Source organism: Galeopterus variegatus, unplaced genomic scaffold (genome assembly GCF_000696425.1).
Source record: "Galeopterus variegatus unplaced genomic scaffold, G_variegatus-3.0.2 Scaffold2114, whole genome shotgun sequence".
In the NCBI taxonomy this organism is placed as follows: Eukaryota; Metazoa; Chordata; class Mammalia; order Dermoptera; family Cynocephalidae; genus Galeopterus; species Galeopterus variegatus.
The window spans coordinates 77,826-105,547 of NW_007728225.1; the positions used below are offsets into that span (position 1 = coordinate 77,826).

Sequence of the window (27,722 nt, forward strand, 5' to 3'; positions counted from 1 at the left end):
GTTGCCCGCGAACCGGGCCGGGGACCGGCAACGGGATTGCAACAATCGGTGTTGCTCCCGCGCCTCGCTCAGCCAGTGAGCGGGAACCGGTCTGTATGTGGGATCCGAACCCTCGGGCGGGAGCACCGCCGCGCTTCCCAAGCGGCGCACTATCCAGTGCGCCACCGGGCCGGCCCCAACTTTATGTTCTTTTGATCAAAAAAATCATCAGCAGGCCTTCTTTCACGGTAACTCTAAGAATTCTCTTATTCCAAAGTGAAGAAAAGTATTCAGTCAGATGCCCTTCTCTAATGCTGTATGGTACTTGATTGTATATTCCTCCTAGATGGCAACTTGTAGAAAGTTATGATATATCTTTACCTTTTTTTGTTTCAAATGGTTTCTGATGTGAATTAGCAAAAAAAAAAGTTATATGATAGGTGGTAGTGAGATGTGACAATGGGAGAGTAAAGGTATGACAGGAAAATGAAGTGGGGTAAGTGAAGAACTTAGAAATATGTACCACCAGAGTGGTGGGTTATAGAATTTACTCTGAGTGTCCCCATGGCTAACGAAAAGAGGGGAATGGGACGAGTCAGGAGATTTTCAGTAAGAGGAAACCACAGCAGTTAGAAAGAGGCATGTTTCGGGCCGAGCCTGTGGCGCACTTGGGAGAGTGCGGCGCTGGGAGCGCACTAACGCTCCCGCCGCGGGTTCGGATCCTATATAGGGATGACTGGTGCGCTCACAGTGCTCACTGGCTGAGCACGGTGCGGCTGGTCTCAAAAAGGACAAAAAAAAAAAAGAAAGAGGCATGTTTCAAATTTTAGTGCTTTGTAACCTGTAAAGTAATAGTATATTACTACAGTCATGAGCTGCAAAATGATATTTTGGTCAATGACTCACCACATATACAACGGTACTTCCAGAAGATTATAATGCCTTCGCTATATAACCTAGTTTTGTAGTAGGCTATACCATCTAGGTTTGTGTAAGTATTCTCTGATGTTCGCACAACGACCAAATCGCCTAACCACGCTTTTCTCAGAATGTTTCCCACTTGTGAAGCTTCACATGACTGTTCTTGTTTTTCAGCACACCTTTCTGTATTTGCAGAAGAGACACACATCTTTTTTTTTTTAAAAGATGACCGGTAAGGGGATCTTAACCCTTGACTTGGTGTTGTCAGCACCACGCTCACCCAGTGAGCAAACCGGCCATCCCTATATAGGATCCGAACCCGGGGCCTTGGTGTTATCAGCACCGCACTCTACCGAGTGAGCCACAGGCTGGCCCGAGACACACATCTTTTGTTCATGTGTCTTTTTTCTCTTAGGTAACAGCATTTGCTGAATACCTTCTACAGGCTAAGACTGGGTACAGAATTATGCTTCTGGATATGGTGGAATGAATACTTAAATTAGAGTCTATCTAGTTACTCTGTATGACTTAAACACTCTTAGAGAATCATGTGACTGACAATGAAACAATGCCAAGAGAATAGTAAGTGCTGAGGGTAGGGTAATAGTTTTGTGGGTTTTCTTGTTTGTTTTTTGGGGGAGGGATATTTTTTTTAATGTGTTTTTCTTCTTTTTTAATTTTAGTTATTTTTTTCTGTAGGGACTTCTGATCCTCTCTTCCCTATTATTTATTTATTTATTATTTGGGTCCTCTTACTATAATGGTCTTCCCTATTTTTTACATTCAGTTTCTTTATCTTCTGTTTATGGTAAGGAGCTATAATGGGACTATGGCTTTAGCTCAGTGTATAGTTGTGGACTGCCCTGGCATTTTTCTCTTTGATGTGAATATTGTGAGAATTGGAGGTCAGTTATTGACAATAAATTGGATGAGTTTAATACTTGGGAATTTGGTTAAAGACCTTGGCCCTAAAAGGTGTATATGGCATTGGTGATATGACCTGTAGTTGAAGAGTAATGATCTTCATATTTTGTTGTGTAAAATTTTTTGAGAACTGATTTTTGTTGATGCCTTATTAATGGTTCCATAAGATTTAGCAGACCTGGATTTGTCTCTTGCCTTTAGCAATTGTTCTTCTATGGTTTTGAAGTACCTTAGTATTTTTATTAGTCTCATCAGGAAAACTGATTAAGGTTTGTGGAAATTGGGGGCCTAAGTGTTATTATTATTTTAATAACAGCTTTATTGTTATATAATCTATCCACTTAAAGTGTGTAATTCAGTGGTTTTTAGTATGTTCACAGAGTTGTGCAGTCCTCATCACAATAAATTTTAGAACATTTTCATCACCCCCTAAATCCTTTACTACTGCAATACTGACCAGAGTTTATCTTTTTTTTTTTTTTTTTTAAAAGATGACCGGTAAGGGGATCTTAACCCTTGACTTGGTGTTGTCAGCACCATGCTCACCCAGTGAGCAAACCGGCCATCCCTATACGGGATCCGAACCCGTGGCCTTGGTGTTATCAGCACTGCACTCTCCCGAGTGAGCCACAGGCTGGCCCCCCGACCAGAGTTTTAAAAAAAAAAAAAAAAAAAAAAAAAAAATCCTTTATCCAGTAGCAGTCATTCCTCAGCACTAGGCAACTACCAGTTTACTTTCTCTGTATGGATTTGCCTATTCTGGACATTTTATAGTAAACAATTATACAAAATATAGTTCTATGTGACTGCCTTCTTTCACTTAGCATGTTTTAAAGGTTCATCCATTTTGTAGTATGTATCAGTACCTCATTTCTTTTTATTTCTGAATAATATTCCATTGTATAGATCTTCCACATTTTATTTGTCCATATATCAGTTCAGGTTCCAGTTTTTGGCTATTATGGATATAGCTGCCATAAACATTCGTGTACAAGTTTTTTTTTGTTTTTGTCTTTTGTCTTTTTCCGTGTCCGGCAACGGATCGCAACCCTCAGTGTTGTCCCCGCACCGGACCGGGGACCGGCAACGGGACCGCAACCCTCGGTGTTGCTCCCGCGCCTCGCTCAGCCAGTGAGCGGGAACCGGTCTGTATGTGGGATCCGAACCCTCGGGCAGGAGCGCCGCCACGCTTCCCATGCGGCGCACTCATCCAGTGCGCCATCGGGCCGGCCCTTTGTACAAGTTTTTATGTGAGCATATGCTTTCATTTCTCTTGGGTACCTAAATAGTTTACTTAATTTTATTTTTTTGGTGGCTGGCCAGTATGGGGATCCAAATCCTTGACCTCGGTGTTATAACACTGCACTCTAACCAACTGAGCAAACCAGCCAGCCCTACCTAAAGATTTTAAATGGCACATCAATCTAATGTACAGTTAGAAAAGTAACAGAAATTTCTTCACTGGTGCCAGTACTCTTTAGAAATGGGGGTTGGGAGATTAATTTATCTACTTTACTTTATGGATTTAGAATTTTTCTAAGCAACGAATTTTACTGGGGCTAATGACACCTTTCTTTTCTCTCTATGAAGAAAGTAAGGCTAATAGTGTAAATAAACTCATTTAGAACTCTGGGTAGAGGAATGCTTAAACTGTAGAGAACAGGTGTTTTCAGGGAGCTGCAAACTCTTTAGATGCCATGAGTATAGTCAATTCATCTACTAATGACAAATAATTTTTCTCTGTTAAAGAAAGTTCCCTAAGGACTTTCGCAAGGGAATAGTTCATTAACCTAGTTCTAGTTATTATATGTATTTAAAAGCACCAAACCTGCTGTTAATTAAAAAAATATTCTTTAATTTGTTAAGAATTTATTTATTCAAATTATTCTTTTTTATTCCAGCTGTCCCAAATAGGGAAGTACTCCTTATAGGTCAGAAGCCTCGTAAAATGAAAAAGAATGAAAATAATATATTGTTTTCTTCAAAGAAAGTTTCAGGAAGGGAGGAAGGGATTATAAAGAAAACTGTTTCAAAACGGGAATTTCAGTGAATGTCTATATTGAGGTGCAGGCTAAAGTATGGTTGGGTGACCCAATAAATCACATGAGGGAATTGTATACAGATAAAATTCCTTCATTTGTTAATTTTTTTCTAGAAAATGAGGTTTAAGCACTTTGTATCCGTTAAAAGTGATGTACATGGATTAAGGACTGGGAGGATATACTGTAAAATATTGTTTATGTTTGTGTGGGTGGGGAGATTGTAGGTAATTTGATTTCTTGTACATTTTGTATTTTCCAAATTTCTAATGACTGGAAGAGAAAAAAAGGACAAACCTTGTACCATCTATTAAGAGTTTGGTCTGCTATGTAGAATGAAGGCAGATGGTCGATACATTTCCGGTAGAATTTTGGTCTTGGAAGGGACCTTGGAAATCATTTAACTTTTTTCAAACTATGCAGTGATCTACTTTACATTAATATCTCTGTTTTCATTTTTTTTTAAAGATGACCGGTAAGGGGATCTTAACCCTTGACTTGGTGTTGTCAGCACCACGCTCACCCAGTGAGCTAACCGGCCATCCCTATATGGGATCCGAACCCGTGGCCTTGGTGTTATCAGCACCGCATTCTCCCGAGTGAGCCACGGGCCGGCCCATTAATATCTCTGTTTTCATAAAAAAAGAAAAAGATAGTAAATGTGTTGAACACAGGTTGCTGGGGTAGGTTGAGTGTATCCGATGAGATCTAAAGGTTATTTTAGTACTGAGTGCTTCCTTTCTGTATCTATAAGTAATAATGACACTTACTCATAAGCTGTGTGCTGGAACTGTTCTAGTTGTTTCATATAATTTGAACCAAGAACTCTATGTAGGTTTTCATTATTTCCATTTATGGATGAGGAAATATTGGGTCGGAAAAATGTGGTACCTATATCTTAAGATCTCACAGATGATATCCCTGTATGTTGAGGGTGGCTAGCTCATGTTTCTACAGAGCGGGCTTTTTGGAGACCTACTATTCTCCATCATTGAGTAGTCAGTTTTTCCTTAAAACAGACACAGGCCTCTTACACATATCACACATTTTAAAGCCCTACTTGCCACTCATACATTTATCATTTAGGGACACCAGTAAGACCAGTAAGAGTTTAGTTTGCATGTCTAATTATACAGGAGCCCAGTACCTGGTGTATGATAGGTGTTCAGTGAATGGCATGATGCTGTTCAAAACTGAACTCATTAGTTCTTCATTTCCTATATTCTGTTTCTGCGGGTGGCATCTCAGTTACAGGCAAACTAGGAGCTATCTTAATTCTTGCCTCCTGCTCTTGCCTGCAGCAGTTTTAAGGTTATATCCACGTTCCCTTATTTGATAGGCTCATATTACCTGACTAGACATTTACAGTAGTCTTCTGAGTAGTGTTCTGCATCTCCTCTTTTCTTCCTTTTAGGTATTTTCTGTGCTGCTGTCAAATTGATGTTCCTGAAGACACAATTTGCTAATGTCTTGCCTTGCCTTTTTTTTTTTTCTTTCCTATTGCTTTTAGTATAACTTGCAAGTTCCTCATCATGGCACAGTAGGCCTTTTGTGTTTTGGCCGAGCTTGCCTCTGCAGTTGTCTGTAATGGCACTCCATTTTGTCTGTACTGAAGTCTTTGTAGTTTTCTGAAACACATGCTGTTTTTATAGTTTGTGCAGTTTCTCAACACAGTTGTGCTATTTTTATTTATGTAGTTTTCTGTACCTGGAATACTCTTCCTTCCTTATTCACTTAGCTACTTCATTTTTCATGCTTCAATTAAAGTATCTTCATCTCTGCTAAACATTCCCTTTAATTCCCTCTTTTTCCCCCAAGGTTTTGTGCCCTCTTTTGGTCCCACTATCATACTTGTATGCATCTTTTTTTTTTTATTTGTAAATTTCCTGTACAATAGGTACACATCTTATCAAAGCATTTAGCTACCTGTATTGGAGTTGAATATTTACTTTTTCCTTCAATATACAGATTCTTGGGCTTAAGTCCAGACTTACTGAATTAAAATCTCCAGTGATGAGAGATGTATTTCTGTATTTTTTTTTTTTTTGAGGTTTTATTTTTTTCATGGGGTTACAGTGTGATATTTGAATACATGTATAAAATGTGTAATGAGCAAGTCAGGTCAATCAACATATCCATCACCCCAAACATTCATCATTTCTTTGTGTTGGGAATCTTGTATTTTTTTTTTTTAAGTTCTCCCTCGTGATCCTCCTCTGCACCTTGGTTAAGAACCACTGCAATGGTCCCTCTTGAATCTTTCAGTTTTGTATCTCCAGCACCTGGTAAATAAATATTATGTACCTCATAAATGATGAATGAATACATTGTGTCATCAGAGCATTTTTTTTTTTTTTTTTAAGATGACCGGTAAGGGGATCTTAACCCTTCAGTTGGTGTTATCAGCACCACGCACTCCCAAGTGAGCCAACCGGCCATCTCTGTGTAGGGATCCGAACCTGTGGCCTCAGTGTTATCAGCACCTTACTCTCCCAAGTGAGCCACAGGCCGGCCCTCATCAGAGCATATTGAAGAGACTTATTGAGTGGAGTGTTTTATTTTGAAGAGTATTAAGATGCCGTTTCGAATTGATGAGGTGTAACAGTATGTAGGGTCATGAATTCTGAGAGGGTTTGGGCTTGAAGATAAGGAGCTAGTAAGCATTCGTTGAAGGGCTATATTAAAGAACCTTCTAAGATAGTTTTATCAGCTCTGATTTTATGCTTGTTTTGCCTTTTTTTTTTTTTTTAAAAGATGACCGGTTAAGGGGATCTCAACCCTTGGCTTTGTGTTGTCAGCACCACGCTCAGCCAGTGAGCGAACCAGCCATCCCTATATAGGATCCGAACCCGTGGCCTTGGTGTTATCAGCACCGCACTCTCCCGAGTGAGCCATGGGCTGGCCCTTGTTTTGCCTTTTTTTTTTTTAAATTTTGAGTTTCCTGAAACCATATCAGAGATGGGCAAACAGAAGGGGCTGTAGGAGCAAGGTTTACTTTTCCTTAATTTGTAAAATATTGAAACATTGTTTTTATTCCCATTTATATTGCATATTAGGAAACAGTGCCATATTGTTTGAACCTAATATATTTTCAAGGTTAATTTCTGTTCTCTGAAGTGAATATTCTGTACTAGGATAGCTCAAGAAAATAGTATCCTGCTGGCCAGTTAGCTCACTTGGGAGAGCATGGTGCTGATAACACCAAGGTCAAGGATTCGGATCCCCTACTGGTCAGCCGCAAAAAAAAAAAAAAAAGAAAGAAAGAAAGAAAGAAAATAATATCCCTGTGATGATAGAAAGTTGTAATTTCCCCCTGTGTTGTCAGTAGTTAACTACTCTAAGACTAGTGACTCATGTCTCCCGTTTGAACCTCTTAAAAGAGATACTGTTTGGGTTTGAAGTTTCTGTTGGGACCTAGTATAAAGTACAGTGTGAATATTAAAACACAAAATTTGTGTTTTGCATTATGGGTTTTCTAAAGTGGATTTTTTTTGAGGCGGCAGGCTGGTACAGGGATCTGAACCCTTGACCTTGGTATTATCAGTACTGCACTCTAACCAAGTGAGCTAACCGGCCAGCCCTAAAGTGGAATTTTAAAACAGCTTTTTTGAGATATAATTCACATACTATACAATTTACCCATTTAAAGTATATGGTTGTATTTATTGAGTTTTTAATATATTCTCAGAGCTGTGCAACCATCATCATAACCAATTTTAGAATATTTCCATCACACCAAAAAAGAAAACCTGTACCTGTTAGCCAGTCACTTTCCACTTCCCTCCATTCCCTCAGCCCTTGGGAAGCACTAATCTACTTTCTGCCTAAATGGAATTTTTTTTATAGTATGTGATTATTCTAAAACAATTTTAGTAATCTATTTTTCAAAGTTAACTACTTTTATCAGTTTGGTATTTCCTTCCAGACCTTTTCTGCACATGTATAAACACATACAGACTCATGAGTTGTGTGTGTAGTATTTTTTCTTTCTCTATAAATGTATTGCATACATACGTGTGTGTGTGTGTGTTTGTGTTATACATGTGTGGAAGTCTATTCCTCCTTAATACATTGTGGCCATCCTTCCAGGTGAATAAATACCTGTGTATTTTTTTTTTTAATAGGATGACCAGTAAGGGGATCTTAACCCTTGACTTGGTGTTGTCAGCACCACGCTCTCTCAAGTGAGCTAACTGGCCATTCCTATATAGGATCCGAACCCATGGCCTTGGTGTTATTATCAGCACCACACTCTCCCAAGTGAGCTATGGGCTGGCCCTGCAAATGACAGAGTTTTATAATATATGTAGTTAAAGTGTTTAAAATGTATATTATCAAAGTATTGGTATTTTTCTGTGGACATCTTTAGCTTTATTCTCTTAGGTCATCCCTCTCCCAAACTCCTTTGTGTCTTGTAGTATTTTTATGGTTCTGTTTCATTTTAATTCATCTGTGTACTATATATGTAGGAAGTAGCGATGTTATTTTACTTTTCTCAAATGGGCACCTAGTGATCCTAGCACCACTTACTGATTTTGTTTTTACCTGGTATAGGGATCTGAACCTGTGACCTTTGTGTTATAAGGCTGTACACTATCTAACCAACTTTGGTAACTGGCCAGCCACCATTTACTGATTTGAAAGATATCCTTTTTAATAAATTAAGTCTCCCAGTATACATGGGTCTGTTTTTTGACTAATCATTTATTTCATTTATACATTTTCCATTCTTTTTTTTTTTAATTTTTAAAATTTTGTATTTCTATCCTTTGAAATTCAGTGTCTTCTGTACTATACTCCAGGACTAGAATTTTTTTTTTTTTATAAATCTTTATTGAGGTATAATTGACATTATAAAATGCATATATTTTAAATGTATAAGTTTTGGCTTATCAAAGTATATATCTGTGAAACTATCACCACAGTCAAGATAATGACAATACCTATCATCTCTAAAAGTTCCTTTGGCCCTTTTTAATTTCCTCCCAGTGGCAACTACTGATGTGCTTTCTGCCTAGATCCAGACATTTAATTCTGTATTTTAGTGATACTTAGAATGACATTAAGACAATTCCTGCAGTCTCTGGAGTCAGAGGCATTCCCCATCCCCCAAAGTTTTGTACACACAGTTCCATCTGCTTGACTGCTCTTCTCTTGGCTATCAGATGAGATCGGGCAGATTCAGAGTGGTATGGACATTGATCTTCGCTTGGATACCCATCAGCATTGTTCCCTCACTTCCTGCAGGTTCTTTGCTAGGATGCTACCTTCTCTGGAAAGCCTTTCACCCCGTGCTCTGTTCCCTTCCCTTCTTTAATTTTCTCAATAGCCTTTATCACTAGTTTGTAATTTTCCATGCATTCCAAAATGTTTACAGAGAGCATTTATTGTTTTTAGAACTCAAAAATACCTAAAAGCCATTACTTTTTAAAGGGAAGGGAAAAAAACACGTGTTTTATTTGACTTTTATCTTTTTTTATTTTTATTTTTTCGTGACCGGTAACGGGATCGCAACCCTCGGTGTCGTGCCTGCACCGCGCTCAACCAGTGAGAGGACCGGTCTCTATATGGGATCCGAACCCTCGGCGGGAGCGCCGCCGCACTCCCAAGCCCCGCACTCTACCGAGTGCACCACCGGGCTGGCCCTTATTTGACTTTTAAATCAGTTTCAAATATTGTTCCGTGTCATCCATAGTCTCCAAGTTTAAAACCTCATACTTAAAGTCCCTTTCAACCCCAAGAGGGGAAACTTCTTCCATGCTTCGTGTTCTCACAATAATACACACAACAAGGTAAGAATCTAAAGGTAGTAACTATTCTCAAAACGAAGATTTACTCTTTATATAACAGGTGAAATTCTATGAAGAATTAAACCAACCACACAAATTAATACATACCAGTGAGTAAAAGATTATTAAGCTCTCCTTTTTCTCTTATGTCCTATTTCTTTTTTTTTTTTCCTTTTTGTCTTTTTTACTGACCAGTAACGGGATCGCAACCCTCGGTGTTGCGCCCGGATCGCAACCCTCGGTGTTGCACCCGCACCGTGCTCAGCCAGTGAGCGGGAACCGGTCTCCATATGGGATCCGAACCCTCGGCGGGAGCGTCGCCACGCTCCCAAGCGCCGCACTCTACCGAGTGCACCACTGGGCTGGCCCTTATTTGACTTTTAAATCAGTTTCAAATATTGTTCCGTGTCATCCATAGTCTCCAAGTTTAAAACCTCATACTTAAATTCCCTTTCAACCCCAAGAGGGGAAACTTCTTCCATGCTTCGTGTTCTCACAATAATACACACAACAAGGTAAGAATCTAAAGGTAGTAACTATTCTCAAAACAAAGATTTACTGTTTGTATAACAGGTGAAATTCTATGAAGAATTAAACCAACCACACAAATTAATACATACCAGTGAGTAAAAGATTATGTCCTATTTCTTGATTAAGAATCACTGATACTTCCATTAGTACATCCTTTTTTTTTTTTTTTTAATTCATAGGAAATAGAACTCTATTAAAACAGTTTCTACCACAGGTATACTTCTCGATTTATGTATTATGTTCTTATTTAGGAGGGTAAAGTCCAGAATGAGCTATTCGATGTGCTCAGTAGCTGCCCTCTTATGTTGCCATGATTTATCTATATAGACTTACTCCCTTTATTTCCTTATATACTACAAACAATGGAATGTTGAAACAGTGGGGAAGTGAGGGATGGTGTCAAAGCTGCTGAATGGAAGACCTTTTCTAGGCCTCTTGGCTGAAGATCTTTTAGATAGAGGAAGCTCCTATTTCCTATGTCACCTGTATTGTAACAGTAATAATGGACTGCCCAACCTGAGAAACTTTCTCTGAGAAGTGTTAGATTATTAATATAGATTACCTTTGTTATTGCACCAGAGTTTATTCCTGTTACATCTAAAAATACATCAACCAGCTTTGCAGATAGGTTAAAATAAAACAAGGGTAATTTTTGCTGGTGTCAAGTATAATTTTGTGTTTTTCAAATAGTGAACTAAGGATGCTTTTCATGGCCTAATTCCATTTAGTGTATCCTCATAAACAGAAATTTAATAGTCAATATGTGGTTTTTTCCCCTGCCATTAAAAATAATGGCTTGTAGGTATTTTTGAATTCTTTTTTTTTTTTTTGCCTTTTTCGTGACCAGTAAGGGGATCGCAACCTTTGGTGTGGTGTGGCCCATACCGCGCTCAGCCAGTGAGCGCACTGGCCATTCCTATATAGGATCCGAACCCGCGGTGGGAGCTTCGCTGCGCTCCCAGCGCCGCATTCTCCCGAGTGCACCACGGGCTCGGCCCAGTATTTTTGAATTCTAAGATCAATAAATACTCATTGTAAATATTGGAAACTATAGAAAATTTAAAAATTACAAAAATAAAAACACCCAAGAAGCCAGCTAACTGACTGCCAACTGTAATTGAATTGTCTACCAGATTCTGCTGTTAGTTTACATTTTGTAATATGTCTGTCTAGTGTTTATATTCAAAACTTAAAAAATGTAAATAAATTATCAGATTATACTTATACACAAGAAAATCTTCTCTTTGGTTCTAATATCAGAATAACAAGGGTGATTGTTTCTTGAACTTTGCTTGTATTTAATCTAATGGGCAGTGTGAATTTTTACTGATTATTTCCCTTTTTTGGTTAACCATTGGAGAGGTTAGAGTTAAAATATGGCTCATTTCTAGCAAGTACATATGCCTTAATTGCCCACATTTTGTAGACTAGGCTCTTTTCGTTTTCCCTTTTCCTTAATTTTCTCATTATTATTATTATTTTTTTTTCCAAAAAGATGACCGGTAAGGGGATCTTAACCTTTGACTTGGTGTTGTCAGCACCACACTCACCCAGTGAGCAAACTGGCCATCCCTATATGGGATCTGAACCCGTGGCCTTGGTGTTATCAGCACCACACTCTCCCGAGTGAGCCACAGGCCGGCCCCAATTTTCTCATTAGTTGAAGTTATTTGATTTTGTAAATCACTATAAATCCTTGTGGAGGGCTGGCTGGTTGGCTCAGTTGGTTAGAGTGTGGTGCTGATAACACCAGGGTCCAGGCTTTGATCCTTGTACCAGCCGGCTGCCCCAAAATAGATAGATACATAAATAAATAAATCATTTGTGGAATAAGTTGAGGTAAAATGAAAACATTTCTGTGATTATGACAAAATTTTCAGACAATTATAAGGCTATGAAATAATCCATTCTATTTAGTGGCCTCATTCTTTTATATAGTATTTCCTAATATTGATCCTTTATAATTCTGAATATTTGCTATTATAGGTGGTACTGTAATGCATGTTTTTGTTTATAAATACTTGCAGTTTGAATTGTTTTCTTCACTTAGGTTCTTAGAATGGGGAGAACAATGTAGTACTTTTATAATGCTATTCCACCTCTTGTGTACTTATTTTTTCCCTTTTCAATTAAGATGTAATCTGCATACGGTAAAATTCATAACTGTACCAGCCAGGCCACTCCCCCTCCCCCCACAAAAAACAAAACAAAAAACCCCAAAACCAACTCATCATTATTTAGTATACAGTTTTGTAGGATTGGTTGTTTGTTGGTTTTTTTTTTGTCTGCTGGTCAGCAAGTTGTAGGTTTTGACACGTGAATCTTGTAACCACCACAATCAAGATACAGAACTGTTCCATCACTCCCTCAAATTCCCTGGTGTGCCTTTATATCCTTTTTCCCAGCCACTGATAACCAGTAGTCCATTTTCTGTTCCTGTAGTTTTGCCTTTTCCAAGATGTCATATACTGTAAATGGAATTGTATAATGTGTAGCTTTTGAATCTGGTTTCTTTCACTTAGCAAATGCATTTGAGATCCTGTATTTTCATATGTAACAGTAGACTGGTCCTTTTTATTGCTGAGTAGTATTCCATTAAATGGTTGTTCAACAGTTTATCTGTGTTGTGTGCTTAATTTTTTTTTTTTTTTTTTTTTTTTTTTAAAAAAAAGATGACCAGTAAGGGGTTCTTAACCCTTGACTTGGTGTTGTTAGCACCACGCTCTCCCAATTGAGCTAACCAGCCATCCCTATATAGGGATCTGAACCCGTGGCCTTGGTGTTATCAGCACCACACTCTCCCAAGTGAGCCATGGGCTGGCCCTTGTGTGCTTGATTTTAATTCTCTTGTTTAGCTGGAGTGCTTGGTACAGTCATTACTTGAAAGAGGGCAAGTAGGTGACACTCTTGTTTTTCTACAGCCTTCATGCATAGAAGACATTGTGTCAAGATATATAATCTTTGGTCCATAGGCTATAGGTCTAATTCATTGTCCTCAGCATGTAATATTTTAGAGAACTGAGGATAAGCTATGTGTATATGTGTATTTTTTTCTCTGATGAGATACTTAAGGAATTCTCCAACTTTAGGGCAGTTTGGTCAGGATGTGATTTTTGCTTCCTATATGGGTGAGACCTTTAGATCTGCATAGTTTTGTAACTTGAGAAAGCTTCCTTTGGTTATGTATTCATATTTGGTTATTTTAATTTTTTGTTCAGAAACTATCATTTTTATGTTGGGTCTTATTTCTTTATAGCAATTGTCTTTTTATAATTAGCATTTTGATTTAGTTAATTGTCAGTTCATGTGCAGTTATAAAAAATAATACAGAGTTCTCTTGTACTCTTTGCTCAGTTTCCCCCAGTGATGACATTTTGCAAAACTGCAGTCTAATATCACAGCTAGGATTATTGGCATTGTTACAGTTTACCCAATCTTATTCAGATTTCCCAGTCTTGTATGTATGTATGTGTGTATGTGTGTATTAAGTTCAATTTAATTTCATCACTTGTATAGCTTCATATATCCACCACCACAGTCAAGAAACTGAACAGCTGCCCTTTTTATAACCATACCCATTTTCTTACCATTGCCTCAACTCCCTTCCCTCCACATGTTCCTAACCCTTGGAAACCTCTAATCTATCCTCCATTTCCACAGTTTTGTAATTTCAAAAATTTTGTATGTCACCATAGAGTATGTAACCTTTGGGGGTGGGCTTTTTTTGCTCAGCATAATTCCCTAAAGAGCTATCCAAATTGTTGCATGTGTTAATATTTCATTCTTTTTAATAGCTGCTTTAGTATTCTGTGGTATGGGTGTACCACAGTTTGTTTAGCCTGTTGAAGGACACTTGAGCAGATTCTAGCTTTTAGTTATTACAAATAAAGGTGCTATGAACATTCATTTACAGGTTTTTGTATGAACACAAATTTTAATTTCTTTGGGATAAATGCCCAGGGTACAATTGCCTGGTAATATAGTAGTTGCATGATTAGTTTTTTAAGAAACTGCCAAACTTTTCCAGAATGGCTGTGCCATTTTATGTTCCTACCAGCAGTGTTTGAATGATCCAGTTTTTCTGTACCCTTACCAGCATTTGGTGTTGTTACTATTTTTTATTTTAGCCATTCTGATAGATGTATAATGTTATCTCATTGCGAATGCATTTTCCATTTCCTTGATGGCTAATGATGTTAAACATCTTTTCATGTGAGTTATCTTTTTTTTTAAATGTGTGGTTTTAGGGCCGAGCCCGTGGCGCACTCGGGAGAGTGCGGCGCTGGGAGCACAGCAGCGCTCCTGCTGCGGGTTTGGATCCTATATAGGGATGGCCGGAGCTCTCACTGGCTGAGCGCAGTGTGGCCGGTCTCAAAAAGGACAAAAATAAATTAAATAAATAAATAAATAAATAAATGTGTGGTTTTAGTATTGTCTTAGTTTCGTAGACACTCAGTTCTGTTTGATGTTTTTTCCTTTCCCCTTTATCCTAATGACATTTGTGGAAGTTCAATTTATAAGTTTGATAAGAGATCTTTGTTTAGTTTGTGGATCAATATTAACTTAGCACATGTTCACTTAGAAAATTTTAGGAGTGGCTTATTTTGAAACCAGGTTTTAGGAAACTATGGCCTGTGGGCCAGATGTACCTTGCTACCTGTTCACGTATGATCCTTGAGCTAAGAATGGTTTTTACATTCTTAAATAGTTGAAAATAAAAACAAAAAATAAAGAAAATGTGATAATGACTGTATGTAGCACACAAAGCCAAAATTATTTACTATCTGGCCTGTTAACAGAAAATACTTGTGGACTCCTTTTTTTTTAAAAAAAGATGACCAGTAAGGAGAGCCTAACCCTTGACTTGGTCTTGTCAGCACCTCGCTCTCCCAAGTGAGCTAACCGGCCATCCCCATATAGGGATCAGAACCTGGGGCCTTGGTGCCATCAGCACCACACTCTCCCAGGTGAGCCCCGGGCCAGCCCCAGACTCCTTTTTAAAAATAAAACAAAACAAAACAAAAAAATAGCTGTATTGAGATATTTACATCCCATAAAATCCACAATTCAGTGATTTTTAATATATTCACAGCATTGTGTAGCCATGACCACTGTCTAAATCCAGAATTGAAACCCATGTCCATTAGCAGTCACTGACCATTGCCCCCTTCCCCAGTCCCTGGTAAACACTAATCTACTTCCTTTGGATTTGCTTATTCTGGACATTTATAAATGGAATTATAAGGCTATGTGGCCTTTTATGGCTGGCTTCTTTTATTTAGAATGGAGTTTTCAAGGTTCTTTTATTGTTGTAGCATTTATCACTACTTCATTCCTTTTATGGCCAAATAATATTCTTTATATGGATATACTGTATTTTGTTTATCCAGTCATCAGTTGGTAGACATTTGGGTTTCCTTTTTTTGGTTACCTTTTATTTTAATCTTTGTTCTTTTTCTCTGGATAGTTATTTTCCAGTTTGTTTACATTATGTATTTGTTTTACTGCTCCTTATTGCATTGTGAATTTTAATTTAGTTATGAATTTTTATATTTCTTGTGTCTTTCCCAATCTTAACTCATCTCTTTATTTTTAAAATCAATTTTGGCTGTTTCACCCTGTTTTTTTGCAAATAGTTTTCTATTTCTGCCTCTAAGAAGCTTTCTTCTTACATTCACTTGAGGATTTCCATAGTTTTTTGGGGGCAGCTGGTGGTTAGGGGATTTGAACCTTTAACCTTTATGTTATCAACACTGCACTCTAACCAACTGAGCTAACCCGCCAGCCCCAAATAGTTTTCTTAGTATGTCTATGTCTATATATTTATGGTAATTTTCTCCTCCAATAGTAAATCATTTTCTGAAGTCTTTTAAATCTTCAGGATGAGATTTCAGTTCCCTGGTAAATCAGTTTTCTCGCTGTAGTCTCATCATGATTTATTTCCTTTGGCTCATCCTTGAATTAAAAGAGAAGAATCCTAGTGTTTGCCTACAGATGGGCTGTGTGGGTTGTTGTTATATCTTCAGATATACAGCTGGGTGGCATGGTAATATGCACAGCTCCTTCTCCAGTTCTAGGCTTCTAGCATGCTTTCATCTAGTGCAGCTTTGTTGGATTTGAATGGATTTTTGTTGTTGTTGCTTTTATTGCCTAAATGGAGTTCCCTAAACACATTTTGATCTCTACTATAGGACACTGGTTGAGTCAGACTCTGAAGTCAGACTGACTGTGTAACTTTGGACAAGTTATTTAACTTTTCTCTCTGTTTTAAAAAAAGAGAAGAATGGAAGATAATTAGGAATTGTCTCATAGTTTGAGAATTAAATAATGCACAGTGTTACTTAGGAAATAGTAAGTACTAACTATAAGAACTACTATTATGTATGGCATAGGTGGCTCATCCTGTCTCTGTTCTTTTTCACGGTGCTGTTCCTGTGGAAACTGCATGTGGTTATGCCATAACTAACTTAATTTTTTATTTACTGTTGGATATCTTACCCATTTCTTCATTTCCTGTTAAAAATAACTGCACAATGAATAAAGGTTATAAAGCTTATTCTTTATTTTGGTTATGTATGATCTGTTTCTAGAAAGGTGATTGGTTTGAAAGATTTTAATATTTTAAAGACTTCATAAATGTTAAGTTTATTTTGAGAAGATACATTTTTTATTTTTTTATGGGCATTATAGAAAACATAGAAACTATTGATAAAGTTTTAAGTTAACATTTGAGTATATTACCTTCCACTTTTGTTTTATGTATGTCCTAGATGGAGATATATACTTATCCTTTTATATAGATAGATTTGTAGCCTACTTTAGTCCTTACACATATATGCATTTCTCACTGTTTAAAAATTTTAAAAACATTTTAAGTAGCTGCATAAAATTCTATAAATGAATATATGCTGTATTTAATAATTCCTTCTATATTTAAACTGGTTACCACTTTTCCCATTACAATACCAGGTTGAAGATTTTGTTAGCAGATCTTTGTCCATATTTCTGGTAATTTGTTTAGGCTACATTTCTAGAAGTGGAATTATCAGATCAAATTGCATAAACATTAATAAAACTCATGATACATATTGTCAGTTATCCAGAAAAGTCAGATAAAGCAATAAAGTTTTCTTTTAAGCAGGGTAAGAATCATTTTAAAGAAGCTGGCTTTAAAAGTACCATTTGTATTTTTTCACTCTTGTTTTGTTCTGGTTTTTTTGGGGGGAGTGGTGGAGGCGGCTGGCTGGGGGATCCAAACCCCTGACCTTGGTATTACAAGGCTGTGCTCTAACCAACTGAGCTAACTGGCCAGCATTGCTATTTTATCACTCTTAAGACTAAAGGTAATTTACATTACAAATATTCGTATATATTGCCTATCATGTTTTTAATACTGTGTCCAATGCTGAAGGGATTATTTTTAGGTATGTAAGACTAATGGCCATGGTATCTTTAATAAGATGCAGTTTTGTTACTTTAGTGGATGTTATTTCAGGAGTTAAGGAGAGAGCAGAAAGAAGTCTGTACTGTGGTCTTTGAACCTTAGTCTACATTTCTCTAACTTCTACTCCATCAAAAAGGGAGAGCAAATTAACTAGAGAAGAAGTGTCAGATTAGTTTTTTCCTCGTTTGTTTTATTTATTTTTAATTGACATAAAAATTGTACATATTCATGGGGTACAATGATATTTAGGTACATGTATACAATGTGTAATGATCAAATCAGAGTAATTAGCATATCACTTCAAATGTTTGTCATTTCTTTGTGTTGGAATGTTCAAAATCTTCTAGCTATTTGGAAGTGTACAATAAGTTGTTGTTAACTGAAGTAAACCAACAGTGCTATAGAACACTAAAACTTATTCCTTACTCCCTTGTTTAAATAATCTCCACTGCCTCAATCCACAGTGACTAACACTGTAGGTATGCTTAGTAGCTGATAGTTTCTCCTCTGTACTTATTTTTCATTATTGATAGTTTTCAGTGGTGGACTAAGTTATATACCTCTTAAAAAATACTCACTGGTCTTAAAACTGGTGGAAAATTTATGTCAATGGCTGTGAGGCCCACAATTTTTTTTTTCTTTCATGAACTATTCTTATGGAAGAAATTTTTTTTTTTTTTTTTTTTGTCTTTTTCCGTGTCCGGCAACGGATCGCAACCCTCGGTGTTGCTCCCGCGCCTCGCTCAGCCAGTGAGCAGGAACCGGTCTGTATGTGGGATCCGAACCCTCGGGCGGGAGTGCCACCGTGCTTCCCAAGCGGCGCACTATCCATTGCGCCACCGGGCCGGCCCTGGAAGAAATTTTTATAATCATTTTTTGCCTACTATTACATGTCCATTAATGAGCATAAGAGATGACAAAGGGAATCTCAAGAAATTTAGTATTAGCAAAACCAAAATTTGTTGGAAAAGGCAAATATGTGCCCTTTTTTTTGTGGACAATTGTTTGTTTATTTTGGCAGCTGGATTGAATCTTGGACCTTGGTGTTACCAGCACTGCTGTAACCAACTGAGCTAACCATAACCAGCCAGCCCTGTGGATAGATAATTATTTGTAACTTACATTTCTTACATAGATTCTTCTACTTTGCCTGTAAGATTGTTCCAGGTTCCAATGATAGCAAATATGTGAAATTTAATTTCATTTTTTGTAAAGAGCCTGATTACTTTTTTTGTTTTGTCACAACCTGATTTAAGAACTTTTGGATGAACATTCTTGATTTATCTTTTGCTTTTTCCAAATGTTATCTTTTAAGATTGGTATTTCAGAATGAAACTTTTTATTGCAAAGGAAGACTGATGTGTTCTCTGTTTGCAAATAACCATTTTTTGATGTAAATATAGTCTTCTTTAGAGTTATATAGGAGTGTCATGTTTTTGGAATTTACTCTTTTGAAAGTCAGGAATAAGATAATAATAATAAGCAATCCATTCAGATAGATGGCTATAGGTAGTAGTTTTTAGACAAGCAAAGAAGACTTATCATTATCTGAAATTTTACACTTAATAGATTCTTTCATATCAATTAAATAATTTCTAGTTAAAATGGCCTTGCCACCATTATTGATTTCAGCTTGATCATGTTTGGCTAAAAAGAAAAAGACTTGCAGAACCAACACTTGCGAGGTCTTTGTACTTAAAGGGCATTAGTATCATAGGCTACATTAACTGATTTTGAAATATGTTTATTCTTTTTACTTTTGGAACTGTTTTATGTCTAGGAAGTGCTGACATTTACATGAAGTGTATATTTTCTGTTAGTCTGGTAGCACTGTTGTGATAACTTAATTACAGTTTATCACTTGGGTCTGTTAACCATTTTAGCAGAATGCTATCAATATATTTAGATAATCTGTAACTTCCGTAATATTTACTTTATTTTTTATTTTTATTTTTGGTAGCTGGCTGGTACAGGGATCCAAACCCTTGGCCCTGGTGTTATAACACTGCACTCTAACCAACTGAGCTAACCAGCCAGCCTACTATTTACTTTAATTGCTTAAGGTGTTAGCAATTGTAAATGACAATTAATAAGAAAAAATGGAAGTTAAACCTAATTCTGGCTTCTGTGGTGACTTCGTTTTTTTCCCCTGTGCATCAAGGAATTAAGAATAAGGGCCGGCCCGTGGCTCACTCGGGAGAGTGCGGTGCTGATAACACCAAGGCCCCGGGTTTGGATCCTATATAGGGATGGCCGGTTTGCTCACTGGCTGAGCGTGGTGCTGACAGCACCAAGTCAAGGGTTAAGATCCCCTTACCGGTCATCTTTTTAGAAAAAAAAAAAAAGAATAAAAATAGTGTTGTACACATTTGCTGGAACAGTGACTTTTTTTTTTTTTTTTTGTCTTTTTTCGTGACCGGTAACGGGATCACAACCCTCAGTCTCGCGCCCGCACCGCGCTCAACCAGTGAGCGGGAACCGGTCTGTATGTGGGATCCAAACCCTCAGCGGGAGCGCCGCCGCACTCCCAGGCGCCGCACTCTACCGAGTGCGCCGCACTCTACCAAGTGCGCCACTGGGCCAGCCCTGGAACAGTGACTTTTTAACCCCAGGTGTGCTGGAGTTTTTGCTCTTGATTTTGATGAGAATAGGGAGAAGTAGTAAAAGTTATAGTAAAAGGAATTGAATTCCATTTTGATCTTTATCAGCTTTGGACAAGTAACTTCTTTGAACTTCGGTTTCCTCATATATGAAGAAATGGAATAATATAGTAATATAAAATGGAATAATGTCTCTTTTGCCGTAAAGTGCCTGTTGTGTAAGTATTGTTGTTATTGACAGTAAACAAATAATGGAAATATTTATAAATAGGATCATGTAATAGGGTTTGCAACCATTTATGCCAAAAGATTAGTTTTTTGGTTTTTTTCCTCCCTTAATTAGGATAGAATGTTGATTTATCTATATTTTATTTAAGGAATGTAATAACTTCTTGCTTTTCTTACTTAATGGGCGTAATGGTACCTGTGTTTTTGGGTTGTTATAACTATTAAAAGAGATCAGAAAGCATGTAAGTTTTGAGGCTGGCCGTTTAGCTCAGTGGGTTAGAGTGGAGTGTTATAATGCCAGGGCCGAGGGTTTGGATCCCTGTACCAGCCAGCTACCAAAAAAAAAGAGAAGTGTTTATAGGACAGGGCCCAGCACAAAGTAAGTCTCAGTAATAAGAGTTGTTGTCATTGTTGTTGTTGGTGGTGGTGTTGTTTTTGGTGGCTGCCCAGTATGGGGATCCAAACTTTTTTTTTTTTTAATAAAGATGACTGGTAAGGGGATCTTAACCCTTGGCTTGGTGTTGTCAGCACCACACTCAGCCAGTGAGCGAACTGGCCATCCCTATATGGGATCCGAACCCATGGCCTTGGTGTTATCAGCACTGCACTCTCCCGAGTGAGCCACAGGCCAGCCCTATGGGGATCCAAACTGTTGACCTTGGTGTTACCAACACCATGCTCTAACCAAGTGAGCTAACCAGGCATCCCTGTCGTTCTTAGTAATACAGGTATATAGTGGAGCAGAAGAACAGACTTACTAAGTATTTTCCCTTTAATGATTAAATTCAGATTTGGTTAATTCTCTTATTCTATTTCTTCTTTTCAAGTTTCTCCTGTCTTTGCCTGGCTTTTTCTCACTAGTATCTCCTTTCCACAATGGTTCTTGGCACCAGCTCTTCTGCTTATATTGTTCTGGATCTGTGTTAGTGAAATGGAGCTATCATGATCTAGGCTTGCATGTGTAAAAAATCCTCCAGGAGAACAAAAGGTGTGGAGATGAAAAGTCTACCCTTGTAAGGAAATAAATATTCTTTCCAAAGTCAGTTTTAGTTTCAAGGTATAAAAGTCTACTTTAGTTAGCAAAAATTCAGGGCATTTAGTGAAAGAACACCACGAACTCTCCGAATCCTGGAGTAAGAAATATATACATGGGCCTTCTGGACACTAGGAGGCTTTCTGTTTCTTAGCAGCACCACAGTCTCTTGTCTCTGCTTCTTTCAAGCACTTTCTTCCTCTTCTCTGTGTTGTCTGCTGCTTTCTGCTCATTCACCATGTTATACTTGATGCAAAGTCACAGGTGCAATTGCCAAGTCTGTGGGAAATATCAGTTTATCTTTCTCTGGCTATCTGGCCCAATCCGATTAGGTCAGTTTATCGTTTCTCACCAGGTTCTAGGGGTTTGGCTGTTTAAAGGGAATTTCTAGGCAGGTGTCTTGAAACATGTCTGTTACAGAAAAATGTTCAAAAGTGTTGGTTTGTTGAATTTTAGTTTTCCAACTGCAGTATATAACTCTGAGTTAATTCGTTTTAATTTAATTTTTAAGTTAATTTAAGTTAAATTTAAGTTAATTTTTTGCTTTTTTGGCAGCTGGCCAGTAAGAGGATCCGAACCATTGACCTTGGTGTTATAACACTGCATTCTAATCAGCTGAGCTAACCGGGTAGCCCTGATTTGTTTTATAGAAACTTCCAGTGTGATTTAGTGAATACCAACTCAGTTATGGCTTGTTGTGCCTAAGTTTGGTTCCTCTGTACAAGCAACAGGGAACTGGTCAAATGGCCCAAGAAAGCATCATTCATTGTACAGACACACCGAACTGTTAAGGGACAGTAATCCAAGGACAGGAATGCCAGCAAAGCAAGACCAAAAACTGAACCAGAATGCTATCAAAACCTGCTTCTTTTTTAGTGATTTTATTCTGGACTGCATGGTCCATGATAGTGTCTGTTTTTTTTCTGCTCTTTGAGGCTCATTGTTTAATAATACCTGTTTGAAAAACTGATCAATTGTAATTCATGAAATAACCTATATTTCTATTTGGATCAATAACTTACAATTTGGAATTCTTTTGTACCTAAGTTTGTTTCAATTTATTTTCATTGACTACAATGTAGGCTGGTAAAAAAATAAGACAAATTCTAAATAGAAAGGAGAATTCGGGGACCATAGTGTCATAGTGGTATGGAAGTCAAGGAATGAAGGACTTGGACAATCACCTTACTGATTTTTCTTTTTTTAAAAATGATAACTGTAAGATCATGGGCTTGAGCCAGTGATTTTTTTTTGGGGGGGGGGTGAGAATGGGGATGATTTCTGAATGGATGTGAATGGAGAAGGGAAGTTTCTTTAAATTGATGAATTGAGAAGATTGAAAAATGGGTGTACGTTGAAATGCTATGTTTTTAGAAAGTAAATGAGATGTTCAAGTGATCTAGGTACTTCTAATATATTGATTTGGAAATAAATGCTGAACTAGAGAGAGCCTCCTGGCCACTCCATCCCAACAAAGAATGACTAGAAATTGCCCTCTAACTGAAGGCAGGGAAAGAAAGGCTGAATATATTGAGATATTTTAATAACTTCCAGAGAATAATGGGTAAGTTGGATAAGGTTGAGTAAAGTGCCTACTAAGCATTGGACATTTTGTCTCAATTATTACAATAAACTTGTAAGATAGCTGATGTTAGCTCAGTTTTTATTTTTTTTTACCTTTTTGTCTTTTTTCGCAACCGGCAACGGGATCGCAACCCTCGGTGTCGCACCTGCACCGCACTCAACCAGTGAGTGGACCGGTCTCTGTATGGGATCCGAACCCTCGGCGGGAGCGCTGCCACACTTCCAAGCGCCGCACTCTACCGAGTGCGCCACCGGGCCGGCCCATTAGCTCAGTTTTATAGATGAGGAAACAGTGAAGTATATGACTTACCATTCTGATTAGTGCAAGGGTTGTTGGGTATGATAAGTAGGACTTCTCAAGGGATGATGGATAGGACAGGCACTTTAAATATGATTCTTAAGATAAAAATTTGTAAAGTGATACTTTTAATTTTTTATTTTCCAAAGTGTGATAAATAGTTCTGAGCTTTTCTGTTTTGGTTTTGTAATATCCTATATGGTAAAACACCATCTTAATGTGCGAAGTTATGTTTTTTATTAGAACAGGATCCCTGTTAGAAGAAGGCAGGCAGGCATTGTGACTCAAAAAAGTAAGTTCTGGGACCTGGAAGTGGAAAGGAAATCCTAAAGCATAGGACATGAATATGGATGATGTCCCCGGGTAGCATGAAGAGAGGAATTTAGAGTTAGGTTTGGCATTAATATCATCAACTTGCTTTGCCTCTTTGGTAAGGGGAGTGGGAGGTGCCTTTATGGGGAGAGGCAGCAACAGAGAAAGTTTTGGGTGGGGATGAGAAAGTTACATGTTTTTGGCAAGTGGCCTGAACAGAAAAGTAGGAAATAGTTTTCTGAAATTACAGGAGACCTTACAGATAAGGTCAGTTAGTTGAAGGAAGGGAGTCTTAAAGACATTTAGCAAAAGTGAAAAAGGGTGCTTGCTTCGGCAGCACATATACTAAAATTGGAATGATACAGAGAAGATTAACATGGTTCCTGCTGGGGGAGAGTGTGGTGCTGATAACACCAAGGCCACGGGTTCGGATTCTATATAGGGATGGCCAGTTGGCTCAATGGCTGAGCGTGGTGCTGACAACACCAAGTCAAGGGTTGAGATCCCCTTACCGGTCATCTTTAAAAAAAAAAAAAAAAAACAAACAAAAAAAAACATGTTTCCTGCTGAAGGATGACACACATTTCTGAAGCATTCCATATGAAAGAAAAAAAGGGAAGAAGGAATTAGTAAGTAGTAGTAGAAATTGACGTGAACCCGCCACTGAAATTGATTTCTAGAGAAAGGGGAGGTGTAGAGCATAAGAACTTGTCTTGATGGAAACATTTAATCTGATTATAATTTTGACAGCCAGCTTTTCTCCTTCATGATGGGAAAGGCTTCTTTGAAATGTTTCTTACTACAGTCACTTGTGTCTTCATTCTCTGATTTCTTTTGATTCCTGAGCATCTTTTCCTGATCATTAGTTTTGTTTTTCAAGGTGTCATTGACCATACCAGATATAGCTCCCATTATAAACAAAAAAGTTTTGAATAGTTAAAAACACTTGTTGGGCTGGCTGGTTAGCTCACTTGGGAGAGTGTGGTGCTGGTAACACCAAAGTCAAGGATTTGGATTCCCTTAATGGCTAGCTGCCAACCCCCCCCCAAAAAAAAACCCCCCAAAAAACCCAAAACACTTTTGTGAGAATGACTTGGTTTATGTGATCTAGTCAACTGTGGGTGAATGATTTAAAAAGGAGTTTCTGGGGCCAGCCTGGTGGCGCACTGCTACAGTGCGCTGCTTGGGAGCGTGTCGGCGCTCCCGCCGAGGGTTCAGATCCCACATACAGACCGGTTCCTGCTCACTGGCTGAGTGAGGTGCGGGCGCAACATCGAGGGTTGTGATCCCGTTGCTGGTCCGGTCCGGTACGGGCACGACACTGAGGGTTGCGATCCATTGCCAGACACGAAAAAAAAAAAGATAAAAAGGAGTTTCTGGACTAGCAGCAGAGAAAACTTGAGAAAGTGAGGCTCCTTTCTCAACTTTCTGCAGGAGGTAGGAGGGTGGTACACAGAGATTGGAGGACGAGTTCGTTCATTGTATAGGTGAGGCAGAGGGAGATTCCCTAAAAGAGGGAGGGCTGGGAGGGGTGAAAAGAGAGCTGAAAGAAGGAAAAGAGGAGATGAGAGAAAGAGATAGTGAGCAAGCACAAATAACTGGTGAGAGAGGAGAAAGTGATGCCTGGAAGATAGTAAAGAAGGGAATGGAAAATGCTGCAAGGACAGATGGGCAAGTTTTGAAGGTAGAGGAGGAGACAGCAAAGGCAAGAAGTCCAAGAGAGCACACTCACACCAAAAAACACAGCAAAAACAGAAGACAGTTTTATCTATATTCCTAATAGAATACTGGGGGTGGAAACTTCCTCTGGCTGCCATGAGGCACCTTAGTGACATGGAAAAGGCATTGGACTTGAAATTGGAAGGCCTGGATTAATATCCTAACAAACAATGCCATTTGAGCACTCTGAGCCTTAGTTTCCTCCTGTGCTCTAACCTACTTAACAGTGTTGGGGGAAGGCATTTCTCTGAGGCTTATAAGTTTTCTAATCTCTTAAATGGGAATAATCACTGTGAGATTGTTGTGATGATTATGTAAATATGCATAATATATGTTCTCTGCCTTCTCTTACTCCTTCTAGTTAGTTTCCTTGGGAAATATAAATAGAATTTCAAATATTCCTGGTTAAAACTGTATTTGTAGAGTATTGGATTTCCAAGAAATGTCTAGTTCTAGTTAAATGTATGATTAGATTCTACAAAAAGAGAATAGGTACATATAGAGCTTTGTGCATTTGATTTACATGCTTTGTAAATGTTAATGTAGGCCCAAAGTTCAAAATCATTTATTTCCTATAACATTTGTAGAGTTTCCAGATGACATCCTGCCCTCATCCTTCCTCCTTCCCTTTATTTTTACTATGTACAGTTTAGGAACCTATTCAGCATGCTTACCTAAATAATGGAAACGCCTTGTAAGGTGATCATAGCTCCTATTTCATGGCCTTTTTAAGCTGTTATGCCATGATAACAAGCCTTGTCTCTGTTTGTACTTATATAACTGAATTTTAGCTTCATTTTGAATTTTATAAATTTACATTTTTAGCTTGCATTACAAAGCTTTTGTATCTTAGTGACACATTGTGTCATTTGCAGCATAGTATCAGCTCTGAGTTTTAAAAATTTGTGATTTGAAACAATAATTAAACTATTTTTGTGTAGCATTAGTTCAGACAAATTAAGATTCTTAGGTGATATGAGCAGCATGTTAATAAAATTCTCAAGTTGGTTCTCTTAACTGTATTATGGTTCATGCTCTCCATACTCTTCCTCCTCCTTGCTTGACCCTAGCTTGACCTTTTTTGATTTACCTGCTGTTAAAAATTGTACACCAACATTGGGAAATAGTGGTGATCAGAGAAGGGGATTTGAGAGATTCCTGTTTCAGGCAGTCAGCAGTCTTTTTCAGGTAGGCAGAAGAAACTTACTCTGTAATAAACAAGGGACTGTACTCTTGAATCTCTTGCCCAGGGATGAGCAGGGATTCCAGTCTTAGGCAGCAGAGATAGCTTTTTGCTCTTAACTGAGAAATGTATCGAACAATCTATTTCATGTTTCATTCTTGATGTTGATAGTACCTAGTAATAATGACTTTGGAGATGAGTAAATGGAAGCCTAAAGAGATTGTTATGCTGTGAGAAGGAGTACATTTAGTGATAGGTAAAATTTGGAGGGATTCCTGTGATAAGTGTTATTTTTTCCCCCTTTGGTTTTTGAGGTTCTGGGAGCCCCCAGGGATCTTCTAATATGGAGAAATGTTGGGACACTCCATTATATTGTTTGCAGCATTCTCCCCAGAAGTTTACCAAAAAAAAAAAGGGGGGGGGTTGGATTAAGTGAGTTCCCTAAATTATACTTAACTATTCACTGTTGGGGAAGAGAAGTGATCTTTTGACTCGTTTGCCAGGTTTAGGTCACATATTCATCTCTAAACACCATTGCTCTTCAGCATGTTGGTCTTATTAAATTAAAATGTATGAAAAGTAGGTAACATAATTCTCTTGTGATGGAATTTGCTTTTGCTTTTTCTGGGTTGTGTGTTTTTCATGTTTTGAAAATAAAAGGCAATGGGAGGGGACAAAGTTGGGGTTGTTGCTGAACTCTGATGGCTGAAGGTAAGTGAAGGAAATGTCAGTCACTTGATGATAGCTATTGTCTTTGTCAATATCTGAAAATAAACATAGAAAAACTTTTCAGTTGTGTGTAATGTGTATGTAAAATTCAAGATGCTGACTTGAAGCTTTTCCCTCCTCTATTCTGAACAATAGGTACGTTCTATGGATGAACTGAATCATGATTTTCAAGCGCTTGCTCTGGAAGGAAGAGCGATGGGAGAGGTAAGTGAACTCTGGAGTATCAGAAAAGTGGGTCTATTTTTAAGGGAAGATTGAAGTTGTCTTTCATCAAATGTGTCCGAACTAGTCTGCAGAGGTATGTGCTTGCTTTTCCTTGTTGCCATCCTCATGATAGGACTGGGGTGCTGGAGAATTTTGCTATGTTATTGTAGGAAGCATGTTAACCTTAGCCTAATGTCTTAAAAAC

General features: G+C 38.0%; 1 protein-coding gene across 12 annotated transcripts in view; it reads left to right on the forward strand.

Annotated features, from left to right (window-relative positions):
* Window positions 1-27,722, forward strand: part of PUM1 (pumilio RNA-binding family member 1) — a 127,230-nt gene that overhangs the window by 10,671 nt on the left and 88,837 nt on the right. For all 12 annotated transcript variants that reach the window (XM_008580500.1, XM_008580501.1, XM_008580502.1 and 9 more), the window contains one exon: window positions 27,449-27,517. In XM_008580500.1, the coding sequence (XP_008578722.1) occupies window positions 27,449-27,517 (69 nt within the window). The remainder of the gene's footprint in view (window positions 1-27,448; window positions 27,518-27,722) is intronic.